This window comes from Oxyura jamaicensis, chromosome 14 (assembly GCF_011077185.1).
Source record: "Oxyura jamaicensis isolate SHBP4307 breed ruddy duck chromosome 14, BPBGC_Ojam_1.0, whole genome shotgun sequence".
Lineage (NCBI taxonomy): Eukaryota > Metazoa > Chordata > Aves > Anseriformes > Anatidae > Oxyura > Oxyura jamaicensis.
In genome coordinates this window covers 7621757-7647766 of record NC_048906.1, presented here as the reverse complement: position 1 = coordinate 7647766, position 26010 = coordinate 7621757, and the positions used below count along the sequence as shown (strand labels likewise).

At 37.9% G+C, this 26010-nt stretch overlaps 1 protein-coding gene and 3 long non-coding RNA genes across 5 annotated transcripts; 3 read left to right on the top strand and 1 right to left on the bottom strand.

Moving 5' to 3' along the window:
• The first annotated feature begins 3183 nt into the window (after window positions 1-3183).
• Window positions 3184-23478, top strand: LOC118174394. Its single transcript, XR_004754637.1, has 3 exons — window positions 3184-3309; window positions 13727-13733; window positions 23468-23478. It is a non-coding gene; the product is annotated as an uncharacterized LOC118174394 (long non-coding RNA).
• On the top strand, window positions 3731-10343 carry LOC118174390 (small integral membrane protein 10-like protein 2A). Its single transcript, XM_035339705.1, has 2 exons — window positions 3731-4119; window positions 5518-10343. Exons 1-2 carry the CDS (start codon window positions 3934-3936, stop codon window positions 5536-5538), a joined length of 207 nt encoding a protein of 68 aa, XP_035195596.1. The 5' UTR covers window positions 3731-3933; the 3' UTR covers window positions 5539-10343.
• Window positions 4115-25985, bottom strand: LOC118174392. 2 transcript variants are annotated; one of them, XR_004754633.1, is made up of 6 exons: window positions 25642-25980; window positions 25412-25531; window positions 23255-23337; window positions 22430-22563; window positions 12721-12802; window positions 4115-4314 (listed from the first exon to the last, which is right to left on the bottom strand). It is a non-coding gene; the product is annotated as an uncharacterized LOC118174392 (long non-coding RNA). The 2 variants fall into 2 exon arrangements; XR_004754634.1 differs by lacking the exon at window positions 4115-4314 and adding an exon at window positions 4747-5049 and having other exon boundaries at window positions 25642-25985.
• Window positions 16026-17835, top strand: LOC118174395. Its single transcript, XR_004754638.1, has 2 exons — window positions 16026-17209; window positions 17294-17835. It is a non-coding gene; the product is annotated as an uncharacterized LOC118174395 (long non-coding RNA).
• Window positions 25986-26010: the final 25 nt, after the last annotated feature.

Below are 26010 nucleotides of genomic sequence, written 5' to 3'. Positions count from 1 at the left end.
CTCAACAACTATGTGCTGTTAGAATCCGCAGTGTGTTATACACCTAAATTTCTGAAAGATTTTGTAGAGAGGGGGCTCAAAACTAGACAACATCACAAACCAAAAGAGTAAACTGAATGCTTTTGTCAGCAGGGACAATAAACCCTCTGAGGACTGCCTGGGATTGCAGAGTGCCAAGGCTGATTGCTGCTGGGGAAGGAAAGCACGGCATCAGCAGACAGGCTACCAGAGCTGATGACAAGTTTCCTTGCAGCCCTAAAAACCCACTCACAAGAAGAGGTTTGTTACAAACCATCTGGCTCTTTTTTTCTTTTCTCCCTTCTTTCTCTCTCTTTTTTTTTTTTTAAAAAAAAAAGTGAACTTTCAGTCCAAAAGAGTACAGATTACAGGAACTCAAGAGAACAAAATGTTTTATTGTTTAAAGAATCTGACTTTTCACTTTTTCAAGTTTTTGTTATCATCTCGGTCTTTTGCAATCATTTTGTCAATTGTCTTTTTTTTTTTTTTTTTTTTTTTTGCATACATATCAATGGATATAAAAAGATACCAGAAAGAAACTAAGTATAAATAACCCTAAATTCTCTCTCATTGAAATACGAAGTGCTCATAGTTTATCTATTCTTTTGTAGTTCATACAGAGAACCCTGGAGACCCGATCACAGGCACGAGGACTGTTGTGTTACACAGCAGAGCACAGAGAGGTCACTTCCCAAAAGAGGCCTATCTAAAAGCGGAGGAGAGACAGATATAGTTAAATACAGGGATGCTGTTAGGTAACATTGGTCTATGTGGTAAGCATATCCAGGGCCTAATTTTTATTTCTTTTGCAAGTATGGTAACGTAAGAGCCCTGAAGGAGAACAGATAAATCTTTGTATAAGCGTATGAGGAACTCCTAAACATAACAGATAAAAGTTGAGAAAGCTTCAGAGTAAAACAAGAGTAATGTTGACTAACAACATTTTTTTCTTTGAATAGAAGAATAAATATTTGAATTCCTGAGGAGAAATTTTAAGCAGAATGAAATAAAACAAGAAAGGACTTCAAAGATAAGGGTGTGCTTGTCTAATGCAACAGAGAAAGGCGAGTCAGGGTTAGGAAGCAAAATGGACTGATGGCACTAAATTGATGGAAAAGGATTTCTGCAGCTCTCAGCCACAAATTGCACATCAATAGTTTTGAACTTCTGCATATTAAAGCAATCAGTGTTTCATCTAAATTGAAAAGGAAGGATTTTACCACCATGACAGAGCTGAAATCAAAGGAGGAAGTGGGGGGTGGCTTTGGAGTTTAGTTTTACTGTCTAATAAGTAGCTAATTTCCAAATTCTGATGTGACAAAATCTGATGAAGCTCTTCAATTGGTATTCAATTGAATTATCTTTGCAATTTGCATTTATTTGTTGGAAAGCTAAAGATTATTTTATCAAACACAATATTTAATTAAATAATTAGATCCAAATCAATACCAATGCTAACTTGTTGTTATGACCTAATTTATTATATTGCTTATTTTAGTGTAAAAACTATTTTCCTGTATTTTCTTGTGTGTCAAATTCTTAATCAAGATTTTAAAATCGATAATGTCACAACTCTGTCAATTAACAACATGAGCCAAAACTAATGAGAATCTGACAGATATCAACTGATAAATATAAGCTAATCAGCTTCCTGATTTAGTCTTTGTATATCACGTTGCATTCAAATATGATCACAAAAAGCTGCTAAATGTCTTAGAGCAGCTAAATTACTTTGTGCTCATCTGCCAAGTAGATGGCTGCAGTACACATAACAGAGAAAGGAATGAAGATAATAAAGAATTTGAGTTATCTTGGAATTCCAGTTGTAGGGCCTGGACACATCTCTGTTACTGTGTCTCCAGTGTCTCCAGTACTAACAGGGTTATTAAAAACTTCAGATGTGGAGGAAAAATGATACAGCACCACAGCCTTCACAAACAGCCAAGCTAAACTGACAGACACTCTACACAGCAGTAATACTACTGCTTGCAGAAAGAAGCATATGCCTGTCTTTGGAAACCTTTGTGAATTGCAAGCTATTGTATTCACCTTATGAATAATATACATAACTTCAGTCTCTTTCCCTTTTTTTGCATGATGTGCTGAAATAACCCAAAGGATACTTTATGAATGAAGTTGTGAGGAGAGTGGAGGCTATTATTTCATGTTCTCCAAAGTGAAGATGGTGCAGGTAAGTCCTGTCTCCTCCTTTTAATAGTGCAGGTAGGCTCAAGAGACCCAGGCACAGAAATGTCAGACCATAGACAGATCAATCCTGGCCTCAAAGGGGATTCTTCAGCTTTGATTAAAGGACTGACACACATCTGTGACTAAAGAGGGATCCAAAGGACTTTGAATCTGCTAGGAAACCCTGGGGAAGATGGATAGGTTTCTGATAAGGTAGGTTCTAAAAGATGCATTTTCTTTGATACTTTTTTGATCTGAATAAGCAGTGTTTTGCTTTTAACAATCAATAGGATAATCTTACCTCTGAGAGAGCATTTAACTCCACAGTCTGACATTCAGTCAGATCTGCTTAGATGACTGCAATGAGCTACAGCTGTCCAGAACAGAAGAACAAGGAGTGAAGGAAGGGGGTCCTGGACTTCCACAGTCATAAGAGGCTTATCTGAAGGCCTGAGATCCGAGCGGGTTCCTTCAGATCTGTTCAGAAGCTGGATAAAGTGAAAAAACTGGCTAAGGACAGCTCCAGTGACTGGTTCTGCCATTTACAACCACGTTCTACCCATCCCGATCAGGCTGGAGGGGCTGCCTGGTACCTCAGGTAGCACGGAGGTATTGCGGTACCTCCTCACCTGCAGGATGGACAAGCCTTCAAAACACGCTGCATCCTTAAAATACTCCAGTTCCTGAGAGCACAAGCCAATGCCTGTATTTTCCTTAATTGGACTGTTTACAGTTTCCAGACACAGAGTGAGTTTTCCAGGGGTTTTCCGCTCCATTATGTAACTAACGAACAAAACAGCATTACAGACAAAGGGACTGCAGATAAACCTGGGAGCGTGTCCAATTTTGTACCGGAATTTCTCTCTGTGCACCAGAGTGATTCTGTGGCAATAAAATAATATTTCACAAGGAATTTAGATCACTAGATTGATTTTTCTGTTTCATGTTACAGTTATTAAAAGTTAATGAAACTACATAGAAGAGTTCTGGTAGAAAAGGGCATTTTTTTCTTGTTTAATTATCTTCATAAATGGTATTGGTTGTCTGTTTTGGGGACATTTTTCCCTACTGGCAAAGTGTGATGATGATAATGTACCTCAAAGAGTTTTTGTACCTCAAAGAATTCCTAGGGTATGGCAGAAAAATGTTTAAGTAAAACCAATGTTTGAACACTGCTTTTAAATTCAGAACTGAAGTGCTGACTTGAAAAGCATAGAAAGCGTTTCCTTGTGTAAGTAGGTGGTTTTCAAAATTTATCGCCTAACTGCATCAAGAACAAAATTACAAAAAAATGTGTGTGTGTTTGGGTCGGGGGGGGGGGGGGGGCCAAAACAAGCAAAAATCATTATCAGTATGGACAGCCGACTGATTTGCGTTGAGGAAGTTCAGTGAGCCAAGCCCTGGGGCTTCTATTCTCCATGGGCGAGAGCCCGCCCGCCTGGAAGAGCTGTGAGGAGCCCCAGTCGCTCTGCGGGGGCTCTCAACACCCGGCGGGCGGCGGCCCGCCTGAGGGAGCTGCTGGGCCGCGCCCGCCCCAACGGTCCCAACCGCCGCGCGCCGCCCTCAGGCAGGCGTGCCCCGGCCGCGGGCGGCGGCGCGCACGCAGCGGTACGCAGGCGGCGGCGCGCACGTCGCTGGGCGGCGGGCTCCTCCCCGCTGCTGACACCCGGTGGCGGCGGCGGCGGCGGCGGCGGCGGGGCCCGGGCGGCGGGGCCGGGCTACGGGTTTATGGCGGCGGCGCTGTCCGCCCTGGCTGCCAGGCTCTCCCAGTCGGCCGCGGCTAGGTCTTACGGCGTGTTCTGCAAGGGGCTGACCAGGACCCTCCTCATCTTCTTCGACCTGGCCTGGAAGCTCCGCATCAACTTCCCGTACCTTTACATCGTCGCCTCCATGATGCTCAACGTGCGGCTGCAGGTGGGTGGGCGGCGGCACCGGGCCGGCGGGGCCGGCCCCGTGCTCCGGGCTGCCCTCCGGGGCTGCTCCCTGCTCAGCCCGTGTGCCTCCGTGTGCCGCCCTCACGTTTGTCCTCGTTACCGAGTCATCCTGGACTTGAGGGCATCCTTAGCTTGGGTTGGGAGCGCTTCTGTTCGGGTGTCGTGTGCTTGGCGCCTGATAAAATAATTTCCTAATAAAATGATGTGTTTAAAGCCAAGAACAGTTCTAGCAGGGAGAATGCAGGGGTAGCTTTAACTAACAGTGTAACTGTGAAAATGACAGTTCAAATTTAATGTCTCTCCTGTCTGCTACAAAACGTGGGGCTCCCTAAGCAAGCTTTGACCTAAAGACATTCCGGGTATCCCTCACAGGGTGGAAGTTTTATTGGTTTGGTGCCGAAATGAGAGCTTTGCTTTTAACATAACTGGCAACAGAAGCAGGCTACAGCCATCTGGTGTAGCCAAAGGTTGGGTGCTCTCTCTCTGCTCGTAAACATAGCTGTGCTCTAAGTTTTGACATCTGGCTGGTGGCCGAGTGCTAACAGATAAGGCTGGCTGCAGCCTGTGACTTGTGAAAGGCATGCTGGAGAGGGAAGAGGTCAAAATGTGGTGTCTCACATTTTTATTTTTGGGACGCATTTGTCCTGCAATTCTGAAGCTTGATATTGAGCCATGCTGCCAAAAATTACACACGTGGCATAGTAATAAGCTCGGTGGCTAAAAACGCCTCGCCTTTGCTTCTTATCTATGCTGCTACGTAGTGGTTCTCTTGTAATAACATCAGCTTGTCATTTGGCTGCAGTATAAGCAGTGTCCTCTAACTGCCAGTCTGGCCGGTTCCCTTCGGGAAGCTGTTCATGCCACGTTCCTGATTTCCGGCGTTGTCTCTGACTGACTGCAGCATGTACTTCTGTTTACAGGAACATGACTTTAATATTTGCCTTCAACGTTAAGCCTCTAATCAGTTACAGTCTACGTTTGTACTGGTGAGAGAAAATCATGCTGTTACACAGTCAGTCTTTCTAGCTGCTCATTTGCTGACTCACATTGATGCTTGCTACAAACTCTCTTTTAGTAACATCAAACTCAAAGTACAGAAGAAAGTTTATATTTGGGTACACCTCCTATCCCTTTAGATATGTTCAAAGCAGTCTGTAGGGTGACTTGTCTGTTTGGACTACTCTTAAGATCTGCACTTGGGCTCCTCTTTATGTTAAAGAATTTTTGTTTTTCTATATACTGAGATCTAGAGAAAAGATAAGTTGTTTTTCTTTCTTCTTCTTTTTTTTTTTTTTTTTTTTCTTGTGGGATGAGCTTAGAAAAAAAAATACTGGGGTGGGAAACTAGTGTAATAACTTCCTGTATTCTTTCTCTCTAGGTCCATATTGAGATCCACTGACTTGTCACTTGTTATGCTGCTTGCACTCTATGCTGCAACTACAGTCAGTCACGTTCTTCTTCAAGCTCGTTCTGCTGTGAAACAGCAAAGCTATGTTTGTCTTCTATAGGAATATGAAGGAAGAAGATTTAAACCCAGGAAGAGTATTTGACAGTGGCCCAGGTCATCACAAGGCTGCAGCTCACCTGACATGTGTACATTCCATGTTGAACAACTCTCAGAATCATAGTAGCAGTTTACAAAAAGAATTATTTTATTTTAACATCAGGAATTGTTATCTCTTTGTTAATATACCTCCGCCTTATGTTGGCAAAGAAATGCCTCTGAGTTTGAGTGAATCAGCAGGGAGAAACTCAAGTCCAGCAGTTCCTTGGAAAGATTCATTTTGTCTGTGTTTTTCTTCTGGGGAAGCCAGGCTTGATGGGATTTCTCACTGTGCTAATATTTCAGTAATGGGCTGGCTGGAGAAAGCTCGTAGTTTTGCTGCAGACTTCAGCTTAAGCTGCCCAGGAGATAACTTTGTATGTTTTGCACACACATGGCTGGGAAAGTTGCAGTGTAATCAAGAACTGCAGTTTCTGGAATTAGAAGTGAGCAGCAGCATAGAGAATGAATTGCAGCTTGCACTTCTTGAAGAGCTGGAGTTTGGTGGGCTTACTGATCTCTACTCTGTTCCAGTTGCTTCACTGAATGATTATGCTATGGGACTCTTAAACAACCAGAAATCGTGTATTTTTCTTTGTTACTTAAGCCCTGTTACTTCAGAGCAACCACTTGGATATAAGACAATACTTTCAAGTGTACAATATGTGACTACCAGTTTTCACATCATACAGCTAGTAATATCTGTCCTAGCTTTTGCATTAGCAGGTCTCTGGTATGCAGTAGTGAGGGTAAAAACATACTAATATTTTAATAGTTACTATTTTTAACGTTAATAGAAACTGAATTGATTAAATTGGAGACAAGGTTGCAGTTCAGGTTTTAGTGATAGACAGCTGAAGTAAAAATTAAACTTGTGTAGTTGCTGGTAAAACTGGCTGTTGAAATAAGAGGCTTTTTTTTTTTTTAAGTACAGAATATCTGCCTCTGATTGGAACGAACTTAATCTCAACGCTTTCTGGGACTTCTGCAGGTGTCCTGTTAACACTAGACTAGAACTCAAGTTGACTGCTTAGCACAGATCCTTTTGTTTTCTTAAGGGTTTGTATTTGCTGAGTATTTTGACTACTGTTTACAACCATTTCCAATGAAACTACTGCTTGTAGAATTGAATTCCCAGTGTGACATCAACCATAACTAATGTATCAGTCCTCAAAACACTTTGAATCAGAAAGCTCTTGGGGTGATGGTCTTCAATACGGCCTAATTCTCAGCAGCGTTCCTTTTCAAGGGTGATAATGCTCTAACTTAAGCAGGATCTCATGAGTTTTATTGGGCTACAATAGACACACTATAAATAATTTTTTAAAAGAACGTTTTATTTCCTTGAAATAGTGATTGTTATCACTGAGGCATAATAATCATTTCTGGGCCTGTTGACTTTGGCTTTGGGACAGACTTCTGACAACAGGGTTTGGCAAACAATGGAGCAAGCATGTTGAAATCAATAGAGCTGTTTGTGAATAAGAAATTGTAGGAATACGATCCTCTGGACACGTAGATAGAGAAACTCTTTGTGTAGTAGGTCAAAATTTGAACTTAGTGTCCAAAATTCTCAACAACTGAGTTAGTATAGATAGGCTTAGTGCGCTCTGTGGACTTCCCTGAAGAGGGAGGTATTGATGTGATGGGTTAGGATATGTCTTCAGCTAACTCTTCAGTCTGAGTTAAAAGTGAGGATTTAATGCGGAGTAAACTCGTGCCAGTGGCTGACACATTACATCATTTTTACTATCTAGCTTACTTCACTTTGGAAAGGGAGTAAGTAATGATGTTGCATTCAGTTTGAATTGTATTGACCAGGAAAGCTAGTTGTGTTTCTAATGTTTGCTTGGGTGTTGGTATACTAGCATAGAGAAGTCCGTGATTATGAAGATGAGATGTTGGTTAGCAGTGTTATGGGGTGAGATATTGGAGGATATATTGTTTTCTAAGCCTTACTTGAGTGCCAAAAGTAAGGTATACTACTTCTTGTGTTAGATGGCATGTTGTGCTTTTATTATCCCAACTGGTTGACTATTTCTTCTGGATGTTAGAAGAGATAAAAAGCCATTTGCTTTAATTTAAAAAATAACTTTTTCCCTGGTGTGTATTTTTATTAATTGTTAAAGTTCTAGACTTTTTACTACATGGCACAAAACTACAGAAACTTCAAAATAGTATCTTAAGTAATTATTTTGACAGTAATAGTTTCCTTCTCGTCAAGCCGTTCACACTTTTCTCTCCCATCTTCACTACTGCAGTTTATCACTCTTGCATCGGTAGTAACGCAAGCATTTATGGATCAAGATTTTTGAGGTAACGTGGTTCCCCAAAACACAAGAAACAAAGACATTTCCCCAGAAGTCTGTGGCTTATTTGGGTTATGGTGTGAACTGTTGTCTGTACACAGTTTAACCCTGCTGTATGTTTAACAGCTGGCAGAGCTGCGGGTACAGGATTGAAGGTGGAGGTTGGGGCTGGAGCATGTTTAAGCTGGCTTGATTGCTTAAAAAAAATGTGCAACTGCATCTTTAATTTCTATAAATAGCTACACAGGTAAAGAAATACCATCTTCCTGTATGATGAGGTTTGTTAGTTTGTTTTCAAAGTTGCACTCAAACGTAGTCCTGAATCCACAACTGATCGCTTTGAACTTCCTATTTAGAGAATCTGTTGGTGTGGTTGTACCTGTATTTGCCTAGAACCCCATCTGTTCAGATGAAGAGCATGGCCTGGAAGATTCTCTTCCCTTTCATACATCATTTGGGAACCACATATTTTGGGAACCATTCGTATATTAAAGAAAAGCTTGTAAGTAGTATTGTCATGTTAACAGGTGAGAGGAGTTGCTGAAGGCATGAAATTACTAATCCAGTTTTTCACACACTGACTCTTAATGGTGATTCAAAAAAAGAAGAGGAAAAATGAGAGAAACCACCGGTTAATTAGAATTTAACTGTGTGTACAGTGTGGTGCCAAGAGCTGTCTCATTGATAAGCCTGTGCAGGTGGGAATCTTGGAATGTTGAAACATACCATGTATCACAGTCCAGGTAACATAGTCCTGTTTCAAGCAAAATTTGCATTGAGTGGCCTTTAATTACTTATTACAGGATCACTTTAAATACAGATACAATACAGTTAAGTGACATGCTATTTTTTGTGTATTATATGTATATTGAATATAAGACTTAAAGAATGTCTTAAGTGAGTGGATTTAATCCATTTTTAAGATAGCTTATGTACTTTGCCTTGGATTTTATTGCTTAAAGCCTAAAAGGTAACTTTCTAACTTGAACATTCCTTTTGAAACTCAAATAAAGGATGGTTGGTATACTGAAATCTCATGTAATATACTGCACTTTAAGCATGGGGAGGCCAGAAATGGGAAACACTATTCTTGCACTAATAGAACTGTTTGACTAGCAGAGACAATGCTCAGATGGCTTTTTTTCTTCTCTAGTGGGAGAATAGTAAACCAAAAGGGTGTCAATCCTTTGAAACTACATATAAATCAAACACAATATATGGTTTAGGCCACGGTTCTCTCCACAAATGTTTTGTTATCAACTCATCTCAAAAGATAGAAAATGTCTCTGCTTAGAACCAGTTTGTATGGAATTTTGTGGTCTCTAAGTTCTATATGGAAATTGCTTTTCTGAATAAATGTGTTGTTAGGGTTGAGAATGTTTTTTGGATGATTTATTATAGTACAGAAAAATAACTTTTAATAGGAGCAAGGGATCTTTTAACTGAACCGGGAGTTGCCTTCTTATTTCCAGTTCTTCTTAAATCCTGCTATTCTACTGCTGCTGAAGAGGGGTATTTCTATTAAACAATTCTTGCTTTTTAAGATTTCATTGACCAGTGTCCAGATCCCTCCTGTACTACATAGGAAACTTGTGTTTCTGCCATTAGAAAACAACGAAAATACTCAATATGTAGAGAATTGCCTAATAGTTTCCCACATACATACACTTAAGTGGAAATTTACTATATGGTGTACTGCTTTAAAAAAAAAAAAAAAAAAAAGGAAAATATACTTTTAAATGTATGTACACAGAGCTCTGCATGTGGGTAAAAATGTATTATCACAGTATGATGTTGGAATGCTTATGCAAACTATTATTTACTTCTTGACATTACAATGCAAAATTCAGTAGAGATGTTGTAATTCGCAGTGTGGTACTAGCTAGTGCAATCTTAGAAACTACTTGTATGCATTGTCATGCACCATGAGACAGTTTTAACTGTAGACAGTTTTTAGCCTCTTGCTTTTTTTTTTTTTAAACAACTGTAAAGGTGGCTCTTTCTTAAACTTTGCGAAAGCTTGCTTTTTTTTCCTCCTTTGCCCCTCCTTAAGAAGTGTGTGTATACCTATATTAAAAGTATACATTCTTTTATTTTTTGGAAGAAGCAAGTTTTTACTGACTTCCCCAATATATCAGCTTATTGTCAAGTTGTTCCTTTTGTTTTTAATTATGGCCTGATCCTACTTATGTTTTCCTTCTCTTCCCTCCACATAATTTCTCAGCATAAGCATATGCTGAAATTGTGTAATTTCAGAAATGCTCTCCTGTAATGCATAACAAACTGACAGTAACCACATCAAGATGTAAGGATCCATAGTCTGTCATGGGTGTATGACTAGTGGTATATCTGCCAGGACAGTAAGTAGTCAGTGTGATGTATTTCTGCTTTTTCCCAACAAAGCATTTGCTTTGATTAAAATCTAATATTAAAGTTTGTTTACATCTGTCAGCTGAGAATTGCAGCTAGAATTTAGGGCTTATCAAATACATTGAGGCTGAAATTTAAGAAACAGTTACACTAGCTTCAAAACTTTGTTTTTAGGTCGTAGTATAACTTTCTGAAAAATTCACATGAATATACTCTTAATACTTTAAATCTTTTTTTTTTTGTTTTTTTTTGAGGCTGCGTATTACAAAATGAGTCCTGATGTTTTTTTCTGTGATGCACAGTCAATAACTGGAAAAAAAAAAACACTTTTTAAGATTTTTGTAATACTTGTGATGAATTCCCTTTTGGTATCTCAGACTACAAAGCCTCTAATCCTCAGTGAGGAGCTGCACTTGACAGAACTTTCAAACAACTTGTTTATGAAAATGTTAGTATTTATGATCAACTCATATACTCAACAGAAAGACACAGATAATCAAACCTGCTGGTAGTTGTTGTGAAAATAAGAATAATATGGAAGTGCTAGAATGAAGCTATCCTTCCTTATTACCCTGCATTAAGTAAGCCATATTACTGTGTACTTTGAAATTAATTCTGTATTGCATTCCAAGATATCAATGATCTTAGTCTTTTTAGAATTTGTGATGTAAGATTCAGACCAAGTAAACAGTTATTTCATTGTTAATGTCGAAATCGATTTGAAAACTAATACATTTTTGAAAATGGCCTGAGGAACTTCCAGAAAAAAAAAAAAAAATCTGCCTTGAAATGATCCTGTGCATTTGTGTGATCTCAGTATAGTTATAGTCTGTTCGGAAAATCTCTTTTTGTGCAAGATCTATAGTTAGAACCTGATAGCAAAAATGGTTAAAGATCAATCTTCTCCAAGTAGCAATGTTCTTTTATTTTCTGCTTGCAGTCAATTTCACCTTTTTTCAAATATAAAAATAGCTAGATGTAATTAAGCTTTTGTTCCTAAAAATAGGTAAATCTATTGCTTAGTGCCTGGTTCATCAGTTCATGAGTGTTCCATGAACTTTCTTTAAGATGGGTTCTGCTCCCTGTTGGTGACACTAATTTTAAATGCTGACACTAGAATACTTTCTGTGAACTGTGCTGTTACCCATGTAAAACAATTTTAGTCCATGGCCTTGGTCTTTGGCCTAATTATTTTTTATTACAGTGTGGGAGACAAAGGAGGCTGGCACAAACCATTTTTGTGTGTGTTCCAGAGAAAGATGTTTACAACTTTGTATGTATTTTAGAAATTTATTATAACACTTTTGAACTTGTGAATTTCCATAGTGAACTTGAAATCTGTGTCCTAATGCAATGAATACAGACTTCTGAATAATAAGAGTGCTGTCTAAGCTGCCAGGAGCCAGTTGTGATGCTGCTTGCTTACACCACAGGAGGGAGTTAAACATCAGTCTTTTGAACATTTTCAGTTATGGCATTGTTTTATCTTAGTACAGTGCATTTCAATTTATAAATATGCTGAATTTGACTTGTCTGATGGATTGTCACTACAAATAGCTTAATGTACAAAATCAATACACAGTGGTAAATTACTGTAACTGTTTACAACTGAACTCTGAATACCGATTGGTGGGTTTTATCAAGCTATTTAAAACAAATAAAAGTCTTTTAAAAAACTTTTGTCTGTGCTCAACGGAAGAGCTAGTTGTGCTGCTCCTCATTCTGATTTTTCAGTCAGGTGTACAGATGTGCATATAACTTAAGAGCTCCTATTCCTGACAATATAGTTTTTTTTTCTTTTTTTTTTTTCCAGAGATAAGCTTTGAGAGATGTATGTTTATCACATATCAAACATTAAAAACCTTTAAAACATATTAACAAAAGTGCATTTATGCTTGGCTTTGGAAATGTGGTAGCTGAGCTCTAGGTTACCTTAATCATATTAGCAACCCATGCTAACTGGTTGGCCTTCTTTTTGCACTTTTTTTCTTTGACACACCTTAATGAACCAGTCACAATGAATTTATTTCCAAGGTATTTACTAACTAGGTCTAGTCTTGCACCATAGTTACATTTTAGAAGAGGAAAGAAAATCATGATAAACATGTAGAAAATGCACAGCAATTCTCTTGCATAAGTCAGGATAATGCTGTTGGATGTTTCTCCTAAGGGTTTAAATGCAAGACTTACTGCTTTTGCTGACCAAAGTGACACTAGAGGAGTAGAATAAACATTTATTTTCTGCTTCATGGTGAGCAGTAAAAAATAAATGTCCAGAAAACCTTCATACTTCAGATCTCCCTACTGAAAGCTGCTACCAGATGACTTATTGTGGAATCAAAAGACATAATTAACTTACGTTTTTTTGGTCGTTTTCAGGGTCGCTTGATGCCGTAAGTGACAATATTGAGGAAACGCTATTGTTATGTGCAGTATTCATTCTGAAAAGAAATGATATTGACATTGAAAAAATGGCTGATACCTTTCATGTGAAATTCAAATGTACTATTAATGATAAATGCTGAATGTCTTTTCCCTCGAAACATGAATTTAATGTGAGAAAAAAGAAAGGGGGGGTAATAAATCTATTTATTTATTATTAAATCTATTTATTATTTAATAGTCTAGGAGGTGCCATACAGTTTTAGCATATGGTTAGACATCCACAATTAACAGAGTGCCATCAATTCCCTTTCTGCACTTCACGTAGAGCTCTCATTGTAGAGGAGCACAGACCTCCTCTATGTGAATCTGAAATTGGCAAAGGAACCAATTGGCAATTTAGACTTATACATCCTTCACCTTTGCAATATGTTTCTTAGCTCTTGTCTTTTCTGGCAGATATGATAGCAGGTTAAAATAAAAAATAAACCAACCAAACTAAAATAATTTAACAAAATGATGAAATTATGCCTATCTCTTTAGAAGATAGTTTTTGAAAGGTATTTGAAATGCTTTACCTTACATTAAAAAAAAAAAGGGATCTTGTTGTCAAACATGCTTGTAAAGCACATTATCAGTATTTTGAGCCTCTTTTGTTATCATAAATGCTTTCAACGCATATCAAAATGTATTTATCTTTAACCTTATAGTTCAAAGAAGAAGAGAAAAACCTCAATATTTCAGAATTCTTTCAAGTATTATGCATTGTTAAAAGTATCCCTAAGGGCAAAGAACCAAAACCAACACAGAAGTCAAATGCTCCCCTCTTGCTCACTGAACAAAAAGCCAGCAGCAGTGACAAACAGGATGTTTCTGATACGCCTTTTTTGTGTGTGCGCGGAGGAGGGGTGGGTCTGGCTAGTGGCTGGAGCCCTTAATCACTTAAGCTGGAAGTTATTCACAAATGACCCTTCTGAGCTCAGTGTTCCTGTCTGGCCTCTTGTAATAAAAAATCTTTTCTGCAGCAGAGCTTCCTATGAATTGCCTTTCAGATGTTAAGCCTTGCATTCCAAGTATGACTGCAAGCACGTATGACTTCTTCCAGAGTTAGAAAGAATTGTAACATTTCCAATTCTGCCCTTTGCTACTCTCCTACAATATAAAGGTATTTAAGATTAAAAAAAAATAAATGATGAAGTAGAGCACCTTTCTAAGTCTTGCTTGTATACTTTCAGGTCACTTTTAGGTCAGGTTTCATCTCCTGTTCTCTAGCTGCTTGCTTAGTGAGAACATCTGTACAGACTATAGCAGGCTTCCAGTCCTTCACTGTGATATATGGTATGTGTTCTCTACAATCTGTTGGTTGAAATAACAACTGTGTGGTCTGTGTTGTCACTGTCAAACATGATTTTCAGAGTTCTTCCTCACTTTCCTTCCTGGCTTATAATCGTGCATTTGCAGTTGGTAACTGTACCTTCTAAATTCTGTTTAGCTAAACTATTTACTTTCCAATCCCAGCAATCCAGAAGTCTGTAGAGATTTTCATCACTCTATTTTTTTAAAGCTTCATCAAGCTTCTTTGTTACTTGTTCAATTTACAGGAAATTCTAATGTATTTTCATATAGTATCCACAAGACATTATAGCTGTTCCTGAATGGATTATTTAGCAGTCTGTCTTCCCTCCACGTAGGAAATGCTTTTTCTGAAGGCCCCTGTTGAAATGGCATTGTCCAAAGCTTCAACTGCATTTTGGATATTGCTATAGCTACGATAGTTACTATAAAAGAATGCTTTTATCAGTGAAAAAACATCTGGTAAACCTTTGTTACTCATACGTGCTTGTCAAATCCAGCAGCTGATCTGCCTGGGAAGGAATCACAATTCCACCTCCTAGCAGATACTCTAGCTGTGAGAGATAATGACATACGCAGGACGACTCTTCTCAACCTAGCATGTAAGAGTTTGAGAGGCAAGGAATAAACCCAGGGCAGGGGAAAGGAAAAAAAAAAAAAAAAGAAAGAAAGAAAAAAAACTTTGAATGTGTCCTTGGTTATTTTTGATAAATCTTTTCACCAGGAACATAGGATGAGGAATGTGAATTACAGCATGAGATGAGACAACTTGGATATGAGCTGACTTTCCTTTGCAGAGAGAACTCTGTCAAAAAGAAAAGGGCCCTGGGGAGATGGACTTAAGTAAGGACTGGAAATGGGATCAGAGTGGAATAATAATAAAAAAAAGAATAAAAAAGCAAAAGTATTTTATATCAGTTTCATGGGAAAGGGAAATAACACCTTTACTATTTTTTCCCTCAGAGTTGTTATTTCTTATCTTTCCAGCCCTAGATACCCCTTATGAAAAAGTAAACAGGAAGGTGAAGTAGTTCATTAAAAATGTGAAGCAAGCGAGGTGTTTTTTTTTTTTTCTTTTTTCATTTTGGAAAGTGTAATCAATTAGAAACAAAATCTGATAGTTGGATTTATCAGTTTAAGTAACTTAAAGGGGTTTTAGTAGGACAAATCACAACTAATCCAATCACACAGGATCAGTACTGATGTCTAACCTTGTTGACTTAATCAGAGCTCTGTAAGCGTGAGGATATCCCTATGTGAACCAAACTACAGGGTCAGGACCTGTGTTTTTGCGGAATGACCTTAAATTTAGGCTGTTAATGGTCCAGGCCTACTGACAGTAGAGTCAACATGCACCTTTCCAGCGGTTCAAATGGATACAATACCATGCGTCTGAGGTGGTTTCAAATTCATTGCATACTTTCCAAATAGTGTGCTCCTAGCAAAAAACACTATTAAGATAAGTGCATTATTATTATAAATGTATTTTTTTTTTTTCTTTCCTAGAGTATTAGTTTTTGTTGTTGTTGTTCACACATTGTTCATCTGGGATGTACTGGCTCTTGCATTATTTTGTTTAAAGTCAGCTGCTTGACACTGGTGCTGCAGTTAGAGAAAAAGTTTAGTATGTTTACTCAAATTATGCTTTCAAATTAATCTGATAAACACTGCCATGTTGTAATAAATTTTTCTTCTATTTATAAAAGGCTTCTTATCGTAAGGAAGAATCCCCCAGTCAATTTCTCCCAGTTATCCTAAAGGGTGTTGCAACTGTGACGCACACACATAGGCACAGCAGTAATAGAGTGCCTCCCTGCAATTTCCACTTACAAAAGAAGCCACCCCATCTACCAGTAAATTCAATAATTCAGGGAGTAAAATTCTCCCTGAATTATTGAATTTACTGGTAGCTGGGGTGGCTTTTTCAGTTGATGACATCTTTTTAATTTGCTGTTACTAGCAGTGGCTTTCTTTATTACATAAGTACTACAGAAGTGTCAAACAATTGCTGATGATTGGCAGAATGTGAGGAGAAATGATTTTACTCAGGCAGACTCCAAAGTCAGAGGTGGAGTCTGCTCCTCATGTGTCGTAAATGGGGTCTGTAAAGGGATCAAGAAAGAGTTCCCATTAGAACCAGCTGTTGAAAGTGAGTACCACGTCTCTGTTCAAAACTGGGCTGAAACCAAGGCAGGATATCCACACTGGCTTTGTAACAGCCTTCAGAGAGCCTTTTGCTCATTACACAACTAGGAATGCCTCTAATCCTATGATCTAGAGATAAAAGTCTGTCTCATTAGCATAAAATATGAAATTGTAGTTTTTGCCTGCATGTATATAGACATACATATATTTACATATAAATATACACATGCATGAATACTTTTCCAGCTCAAGAGTATATTTCTGCTTAAGTTTTAAGTACTTTCCATAAATTATTAAAAGTCTGGTAGCAAAGAATGGAAATACATTCCTCAATGTACATGAAGCATGATAAAAGCATACCTTTCTTTTCTGTTGCATTATTGTGGAATTAGTGTGGATCTTCCAAAAGCCCACTGTGATAAAGCTACTGCTTTACTAGTTCCTATTGCCCATGGTCAGCATTCTGATACAGTATCTTTAATTGATTATAAGTTTAGATTTCTGAGAAACATACTTTATCTGCATCTATCTGCCATTATTTGCAGTTTCATAACCTGACAAACAATTTTATCTCCTCTCTAAAAATTTTAAGCATTTTTTTATTTTAGCTGAAGAATAATGAAGAATTGTATCTCCTTTTAACTTATAACTATGTATCTCAGCTTTACTAAAGCAGAAAGAAGTACATTTATAGAATGGAGAGATTTGTACAAATTATGCAGAAAGCCCAGGCCATTTCAGGGAACAAGCAGCACCTAGAAAAAGAACTGCCAAGCTACTGTTCTTCATAAAGAGTAAATCTGAAATTCTGTAGAAGCAATCAGGACGTTGAGGATTCAGATACAAGAACTGCCTAAAAATACTTCATGGAATGATTTCATCTATGAAGGAGATAATAGCTCCTGTCAACAAGTTACCGAAGTTTTTTGCTGTGAGAGACCTTATTTAAGAATATGAGCGGTACTCAGGTAACAGTCTATCTTGTAAATCTAATGAAGATGTTGAAAAAATTATCTGTTTTAACTGTAGTTATCTGCCATCTTGTTTTTCAGGTTTGGTATCCTCCATACATGCTGAGCTCTGGAAAAGCCTTGCAGATGGGAATAGAGAGCAACAGCATGATTCTGTTAGTCATGGGAATTTAGCTGTGCTCATTATCCATCATCTACTGATACGGTTTCTCTTCTAGCAGGAAGACCAGAATTCTGACCTTGACAGGCCAGAGGAAGAAAATACCCTTGCGGAAGAGAGCTCCTTTTTTTAAGTTGATACAATAACTGAACTTAATACCCAAGATTCTCCTGCTTTTGTAGTGTTCTCTGCAGGTTTCAAAAACTTTTCCATGACAAGTCTTTCAGGTATAAGTGTCCTCTTATTTCCTAAAGCTCTGAATCTTTTCCCAGAAACAAACAAGGAATAGAAAAGATATTCTGCATGAAAAAATATTCTTTAACCAATTTGAAAATGTTTAGCAGTACATGTTTACTTGAGTAGCTTTGTAGATTAAAACTGTAGATATTTTAAAATGTGAATAATCTTCCACTAAAACATGCTTCAGTAGTTCTGACTAACAAAAATTTGGTTTCAAAATACATCTTCATCATCTTTTTTTAATTTGGATATTTGGAAATTTTCTATATCCTGCTCAATGGTACACCTGATGCAGATATCCTCAGAGGAGAGCTAGCATCTGTACAACTGAGATTTCCAGTATTGGAAAATATAATTAAGCTTTTCAACATACACATTAAAAAAAAAGGAAACTTTAAAAAATGTTTTATTGAATTTCTTGGTCGGACATTAGTTTTGCAAATGCAAAATCTACTGTATTTTGTACTGTCAAGCATTTTTTTTACATTACATAGCTTATTTTATCTAAAGCATGGCAATTTGCCAACCCTAGCTTTTAGTGATAAATTCTGCTACACAAAGCAAGTTTTTATATCTGAGGCCCCTTCCTCCTACTATTTTATCATCTTCCTGGTTTTGTCTGTTTTCAATAAATGCCTTTGTATTTTCACATCTTTTATATGCATGTATACATAGATCCTTTCCTCTGTATTAAAACTGACAGTTGCATGTTGGTAAGGATAAAAAAGACAGACTTTTGATTTCAATTTAATTGCACTAATGTACTACATGGCTTTTTTACATTATACTATGGAAAGATCTTAACATATTGCTATTAGAATTATTTCCTCAATTTGGGAGTGGGATGGGGAGGCAGAGGTTGATGTTTCATAACAAGGCTTTAAAACGGAATTAATCTCTGGGTATAGCTATATTTGAGCACTACAGATTTACACGTGGAGGCTGGGTACTCAGAGTGAAAATACATTGCTTTAGAGTATATCAAATTTAAGCATATTGAAATTTAAAATCTAAGAAGAAATTAGGGCAAAGGCCAAACATCTCTCCTTTCTCCATCCAAAGACTTGGATGTTTCTGCCTGAAGAGAATTTAGAGAACTGAGCAGTGAGAAGCCACAGAGAGACCAGAGATCCCTGCGCACAGTGGAACCAAAAGAAACTCGAGGGAAAGGACAGCTGAACTAGAGACGGTCAGGGGAGAAGAATGAGATTGGAGGAAAAAAAATAAAGATGCAATGCAGCAAACTGGAGTAAAGCTTTTGGCACTTACAAGAAAGTGAAGTTGTCCCTGATGTCACTGCCCATTTTAACAGTCTGTTGTAATTCCTTTTTCCCACAAACTGTTATGGAGGATGTTGGCTGCAAATCATCATGTACTAATCTTTTTATGAAGCCCTTTTTGTTGTTCTCTAGACCTATTGTTCTTTTACAGTTATATTAATAGACTGAAAATAACAGAGGCAGTTCTATCAGGCTTAATTTACAATTCTTTCTCTTAAGAATGATTATTTTATACTGCTGATTGAGATCACAGAAATCCTTTTCTGACCCCAGAGGCATAAGGTACCAAATCCATCCTTCACGTAACTGCACTGAGGTAAATGGAGTTACATCAGGAATTAATTTGACCCGTCTCCACCATTTCCTTTGAAAAATTCTTTGTTTTAGTGCTTGCCAAGTTTTAACTTTGACTCCCTTGCTTAACATCATCCTGCACTTAGAGACAGTTTTTCTTTAAGACTATAAAGAGAAATACAGCACAAGAAAGACAATTATGGTGAAGAACTGTTTTTTAAATTGAAAGTACACTTCTTATGGCAAGAAAAGACCAAAACATTTCTGTTTTGATACAGAAGAGTGCAGGATTTTTCTTACCTCTATGAGGACATACAAGGAATAAAATAGTAGGCAGAGACACGAGAAGGAAAGGATTTAGGTGGTGCTTTTCTGCTTCCGACTTTGTATATTTTTCCAACTACAGCAGTTGGAATAAATAGGGACCTTTCCTGGTTAGAGACAGTAAGAATTGAAAATACTACACACCACCATTTAAATGAGAAATCATTTCCCCTTTGCTTCTGGACTCATTAGGAGCTATGTATTTAAAAATAATGTACAAGAGACAATGAAGGCATATTCTCACCAGTATACAATTTCATGCTACACTAAATTCTGGATGGCCACATGGCACAATATTCTTAGTACATATTTAATCCAATAGCACAGGTTTGTTTAAGGGAAAAAAAAAAAAAAAAAAAAAAAAGCAAGGAGTAAGGAGTGGTTTTACCCCAATGATATTGAATTAAAGTTAGTATTTCAGCTGTCACTCTAAAGCCAGGTTAAAGCTTGGCCTAAACATTGGGACTTGCAGCTGTCTGATCTTGACAAGAATGCAATTACATGCTCATATTTGACCTGGATCAATTTACTACCATTAGGTGATCTAGTGGTGCACAGATGAGGTATTGACAAGCATAGTCTGGCTCTAGGTACAGTTTGAGAAGGGCTGAGCATGAGGGATCAGAAAGTGAAACTGATGGAGAGCCTGTGGTTCGGAATAAAATTAGGATTATACAGGGATGTTGTCCCTACTGACAAAACAACTATCCATCACTCTGCCTTCTTTCTTTTGACACCACCTGTGAGTCACAGTCTAACAACAAGCACTGCAATGCTGCCAGTGCAAATGTTTGCGGTGTAAACTTTATAAATGGAGTAATACAGATTGAAAATTATTATTTTAAGAGAGAACTTTTAAAAGATTGAGTATTCTGATTTACAGCATGGTTTCCAAACAGTTACCTGAACAGCTAAGAGGGCATTAAAAATCACCATCATTAGTTGACAGTTCCTACTCCTGGCTAAATTTATGGTTCCCTACTTATTAAACCCAGATTTGTGCACTGCTGACTTGCCAAAAGCCAGATTTGAGCCAGCTCACGTGGAGATAAGCAATTGCATTTCAGATGCTCGCTGGTGAATCAACAAGAGCACCTGGTCTAACCCTTCTAACACTGCACGTCATGAGCAAGTCCAGCCTGTCACTTGGCTGCCATATGCACGCTGGGATGCCAGCCCTTTTACACTGTGGAGTTGTTTAAGCAGGCTTCTCCAGGTGGGGAGGAAGGAACTGTGGGGGCCTCCCCTGTTATCGGCATTACTACAATAAATCCTTCAACTGCTGCCATGTGTATGCAGATAGAGCAGGACTCGTATGTGGCTTGCAGCCAGCTACAGCTCCCAAGGTAGGATGAATAAGGACTTTCAAAATCCCAGGCCTTGGTGAGACTGAAGAGCGCTACGCAGTAGTATCTGCAGCCACCTCAAGCTGGAAATACCAGCAGAGGTGAATTCACAGACTGTGGCTATTTCTCAGAGTGAGAACAGAGCGTGGCCATAGTCAGTGCACTCTCCCTTGGAGAACTACTTTATATCAAGCTCTTTCATTTTCCTTAGATAAAAAAAACCCTCAAGCTCTATAAAAAAATCCCACTATTGATCTGTTTCAGCCCTGGCCCTTTGAATCCAAGTAATCTTTTTCTGTTATTTAGGTACAGCTTTCATACTCAAAAGCATCCTGTTTGTTTCTGGTACTATGCATAATTAATACTGGTAGAACGAGTTCCAACACTTAGTGTATTTCACATCGTAAGCATTACAGAGCTGGTGGACCGCCACAGTTTTTAATGCATTTGGTTTTCCTCACTGGATCATTCCGGTGTTCTTTGCTCAATCACTCACCAGTGGCACTATCAGTGTTACACAATGGAAGCCAGAAATGACTTCCAAAACCAGTAATATTTGATGCTAAGAATAGAACATGCTCATTTACAAATGTCAAAAAAAACATATATTTCAAGAATTGGAATTTGAAATATGTCACAAATAAAAATCAGGATGTGATTTAAAAGTTAATTTGCAATAAAAGCACATAGATTTTTTAGAAAACAAGCACATTTAATTTTGCTTCTTTGACTATTTTAGGGGAATGAGCTTCCTATCCATACAAAAAAGCACCATTCATAATATAAGATTTACTTGCTAAGCCTGAGCTTTGATGTTCCTCAAAGCAATATAAAATACTTACATGTAACATTTTTTTGGACTAAATTAAAAGTGCAAGCACTCTTGAAACCATTAAGACAACCAGCAAACAGGGTTTTCTATAAATGTGTTTTTCCAGCTGAGACAAATATGATATGTGTGACAGCACAAACATTTTGAGAAACAATACATGACTAAAACCCATCTGCCAGACAGAGGAAGTCAAAGAGTTTGCCTTAGGGATTCAAGAATACCAGATTATTCAAGTACTGATAAATAAATGCATAAATAAATAAAAATCAGGGAAAAAAGACATGGTGATGGACTAAGACCTTTCTGCATGGAAACTATCAGGCATTGCTTCTTAAAATATAAAAGTTATTTGATTGCCTAGAATTTAAACAGAAGTAATCTTTAATACAACAGCTGAGCATTGATGACTTTGTCTCACAAAAGACATTGTCCCAGGAAATGAAATGCTTGCACCACTTTTCCAACCATGTGAGCATCTAAGTGAGCAATAAAATCAGTCAAATAATTCTAGTATACAAAATGTTGCACAATATCTATATTCTTTAAGATTTATGTACATTCTTTAAAAGATGCATCCATTTTCCTTAAGAATATATTCTGAAAAATGTATAGATGCTTGTTCTTTAAGAGTAACTTGTCTCCTTAAAGGTAACTACAAAATCCTTCTTATCAAATCTAACGAAGTCACAATAAGCAAAAGTTGCCAATTAGTGATGTCTTGAACATATGAAATGGGTCTACCTGCATGCATGATGACTGCCTCCTCAAATATGATTTCAGATTCTTCCTTCCAACAGTAAGATGCGTTATTCATTTCCCTGTGTAAGACACCGACATCCAGCCTTATGGCACAATGGCAGGTTCTTTATTTCTTTCTGTGTTGAGAAAATTCAGAATGGTATTTCTTAAGTCTTTAATATATAATGTTACCATCTACTTTCCTGTTGTAATTCATGTAATGAACACCACCTTAGCTCATGCGTTTGTTTAGAAATTAAAAGTTTAAAAACCTATAATCATAAAATGGTATTTTACATCACTGCAACATTTACATTACTGAAAGAGGAAACTTATCACATTAGGATTAAGCTTATTTATTTCAACAAGTAAACTGAAGATGAATAATGAAGATTCTTTTCAGAATTTCCATTAATAAATAATAAATAATTAATAAATAGTAACCCAGAAAAAAGGGAATCGTCTCATGCTGAGGAAAAGATGTAATAACCAACTGGCCTTTCCTACACCTAAATTCTTCAATTATTAAAACACATGTATAAAAGGGGTTGGGAAGAGCGATTTTCATTCACTATCACTTGGAGTCTGGTTTAAATTGCAATCCATAAAAATGGCTCAAGATTTAATGAGCCACTTAAACCACAAAAATATGATGTAAGGGATTCAGTTGTCTTCACTGATTCTCTGTGTTACGACAAATGTCGTAACAGATGTGCTCCTGACCCCTTAAAATGAAACACAAAGTGATAAATTACTACTTAGCAAAAACTTAATCAAAAAAAGATACTAAGCTATCTAAAAAAGGAAAATAAAGGCAAAGTATATTACCTGAAAATTCAGCAAATATCCACATTTATCATCAAGGAATCAACCCTGCCAACAGCAGTTTTTGGAGAATGCCCAATTTTCCCCTAAAAATAATTTAAGCAGACCAACTATTAGACTATTATTTACACGAATGACAGACTATGAAGTTCTTCCAACACAGAAGGCTAGACTTGTGGATATAAAACTGGCAAAACATACTTGTGGTAAAAATAGAGTTATGACTACAGAAGGGACAGCGAGCAAGAAAAAAAAAAGATCAAATAATCTTCACAAAACTGTTGATTGAAACCCTTATTAACACAGAGAGAAAAATAAAATTGATATGTTTCATAACAGAAGAATGATCAAAGTTCAGGAAAACAAAGTAGATGTGAGAGAATTATTCACACGGGTAAGAAACAGTTTATTGGAGTGCATCCTAAAATTTGCTGAGACTAACCTGTCACGTTATTGGACATCTGCTTCTTTGTTGGTAGGGAACTGCCCAGTATTTAATGGTGGTGGCATTGTTATTGTTGAATTACCAAAAAATACAAAGCTGTTCTGGTATGGTAGAAGTACTCTAATTACACTGTAGAACTATGACTGTAATTCTTTAGTTTATTCTGTACATTTTCAAAAAAATCTTCTCCTGCCCTAGTTTGGTTTTTAGCCAGACATGACAGACTGAAGTTTAACATGTGAGAAGGAGATAATAAGGTAACAATTTTGATCTTAAAAAGAGACATACAGCCTTGAAGAAGACACTATAATTTCAATGTATTTTGTATCATTGGTAAGTCATCCTACTAAAATAGGACTGAGAGAACAGGTTTTCCTTGAGAGGGTACTGAATGATGTATCTTTGAAACCTACAACAGAGTAAGCTACATATTCAATAAGGCAAAAAACTGGAAATATAACTGTTTGTGCAAGTTAATAATTAGGTCATAATAAAGAACATTTCATTTATTTCAGAAGTTTATGTGATTTCAGCATTAAGTTTATATAAATATTCCAACTGATCACTTATAGTTAGGGCAATCCTTTTTTTCTCATCTTGCTTGCATCACAACACCATTTTCATCTTTGCTACTAATTTTGATAATTTTAAAGCTTAGTATTTCTTCCGCTGAAGTCAACAGGAATTTTGCCAGTGAATTGGTGGGAGGAAGATCATGGCTCAGTCTTCGCTGCTACGATAATTAGTGATTAAACTTTCATTTTGCAGTAGAATTTTCTGTGTATCAAAAGCATATTAAGCTATAATGGAATACAGGAAGGGAAAAATGATACTGCTAAACAAAAGCAAGAACAGAATGAAATTTTTATATAATGAAACAGAATGAAATTTTTATGTGAATGTGCAAAACAACACAGATTAAATTAAAGCAAACAATCTGTGATCAAAATAAAATCTGAATTTTTCTCATGAAACAGATTCCCCTCTAATGTAAATTAAGTCCGCTCAGTGTGCAAAAATATTCAGAACCCACTGTCAGCTCATCTGCATTCAAATTTATTTAAAAATCATTCTGTAATTTCACTTCATAGACACACATTTCAAAATAAATCTCTTACCAAGGCAATGCTTCTGTTTTATGTAATCATCTCCTTTTTATACACTAACTGATTAAACTTATAACAAAGGTTAATTTAAAATATGAAATACAGAGGAGTATCTTAGAGTTCTATGACATTTATGATTTCTTGCTGAGGTAAAACGCTTTATCACCAGAGCAGCTGTAAGAACCAAAGCTCAGCTCTCAGCAAAAGGGGATGTAACAGCCACTGATTAGCAGTGGTGTCCAGAGGTGAGCACTCCTGACACAGCTTTTTAGACAGTATGCTGTCCCATGCCAGCCTACAACAGGAAAATGAAAACCCTGATATTTTCCTGTTGGCTGACCCCTTCCCCCCCAGTTTCCTCTCTGAATAAAATTTTGACACCAAAGGTTTTAAAAAATAAAGTGGGGTGGTGCCTGGGAAGGAAGGAAGACTGGTCTGTGCCAGCACACTTCTGCTTACCTTTACAGACTTTGGAGGCGGCTGATATCCTGACCGCTGTGGTATCGCACTGACGATCTTTAGCAAGGACTTAGGAAATGCCATAAATATTTGAGTCCTAGATCCGTAAGCAGACAAATCTTTTCCCTTACCAAAACAGACAATACATACCAGGCAAAACCCCTTGCTGTGTATGAAGCAGTCCCATTTATACACAAAACTTCATGACCACTGCAGTAGGGGAAGCATCCAGCATCTCTCCAGCACCAGACCAAAGCATCAGGAGCAAGACTGCAGAAGAAACGAGCACAGACACCATGAGCCTCAGGCTCCTTTTCGGACACTTCCACCCACCTCGTCCCCCTTGACAGCGTGACACCAGCCCAGCTCTCATCCCTCACCTTCCTGTCATCTCTCTATCACCGCTTTCCCCTCATAGACACCTCGGAACGACTCTGCAGACATTTTCTGGCTACCACAGAACCCAAAAGACACCCCGGCCATAGCGATACCCAGCACGACGGCACCCCTCAGCCCTTCCCATCGTCGCCCCCCAGGGAATGCTTCTGCGTGGCCTCAACTCCGCCAGGCCAAACCTGCCGGGAACACCCAGAGGGGGAAAGGGCAGGAGGGAGGCCCCTCGGCCCGGGGTGGGCACGGCGGGCGAGCGGCCTCCCCCTGAGGGGGAGAGGCGGCGGGGGGCGGTGGCAGAGAGCCGGCCGGGCCTGCCTTCCCTCCGCCGCCCGTCACATGAGAGGGGCGGGCGGCTG

Coding starts and splice junctions, on each gene's coding strand:
- LOC118174390 (XM_035339705.1), top strand. CDS start 3,934: ATGGCGGCGGCGCTGTCCGCCCTGGCTGCCAGGCTCTCCCAGTCGGCC. Junction 4,120..5,517: donor TGCTCAACGTGCGGCTGCAG/GTGGGTGGGCGG, acceptor CTTTCTCTCTAG/GTCCATATTGAGATCCACTG.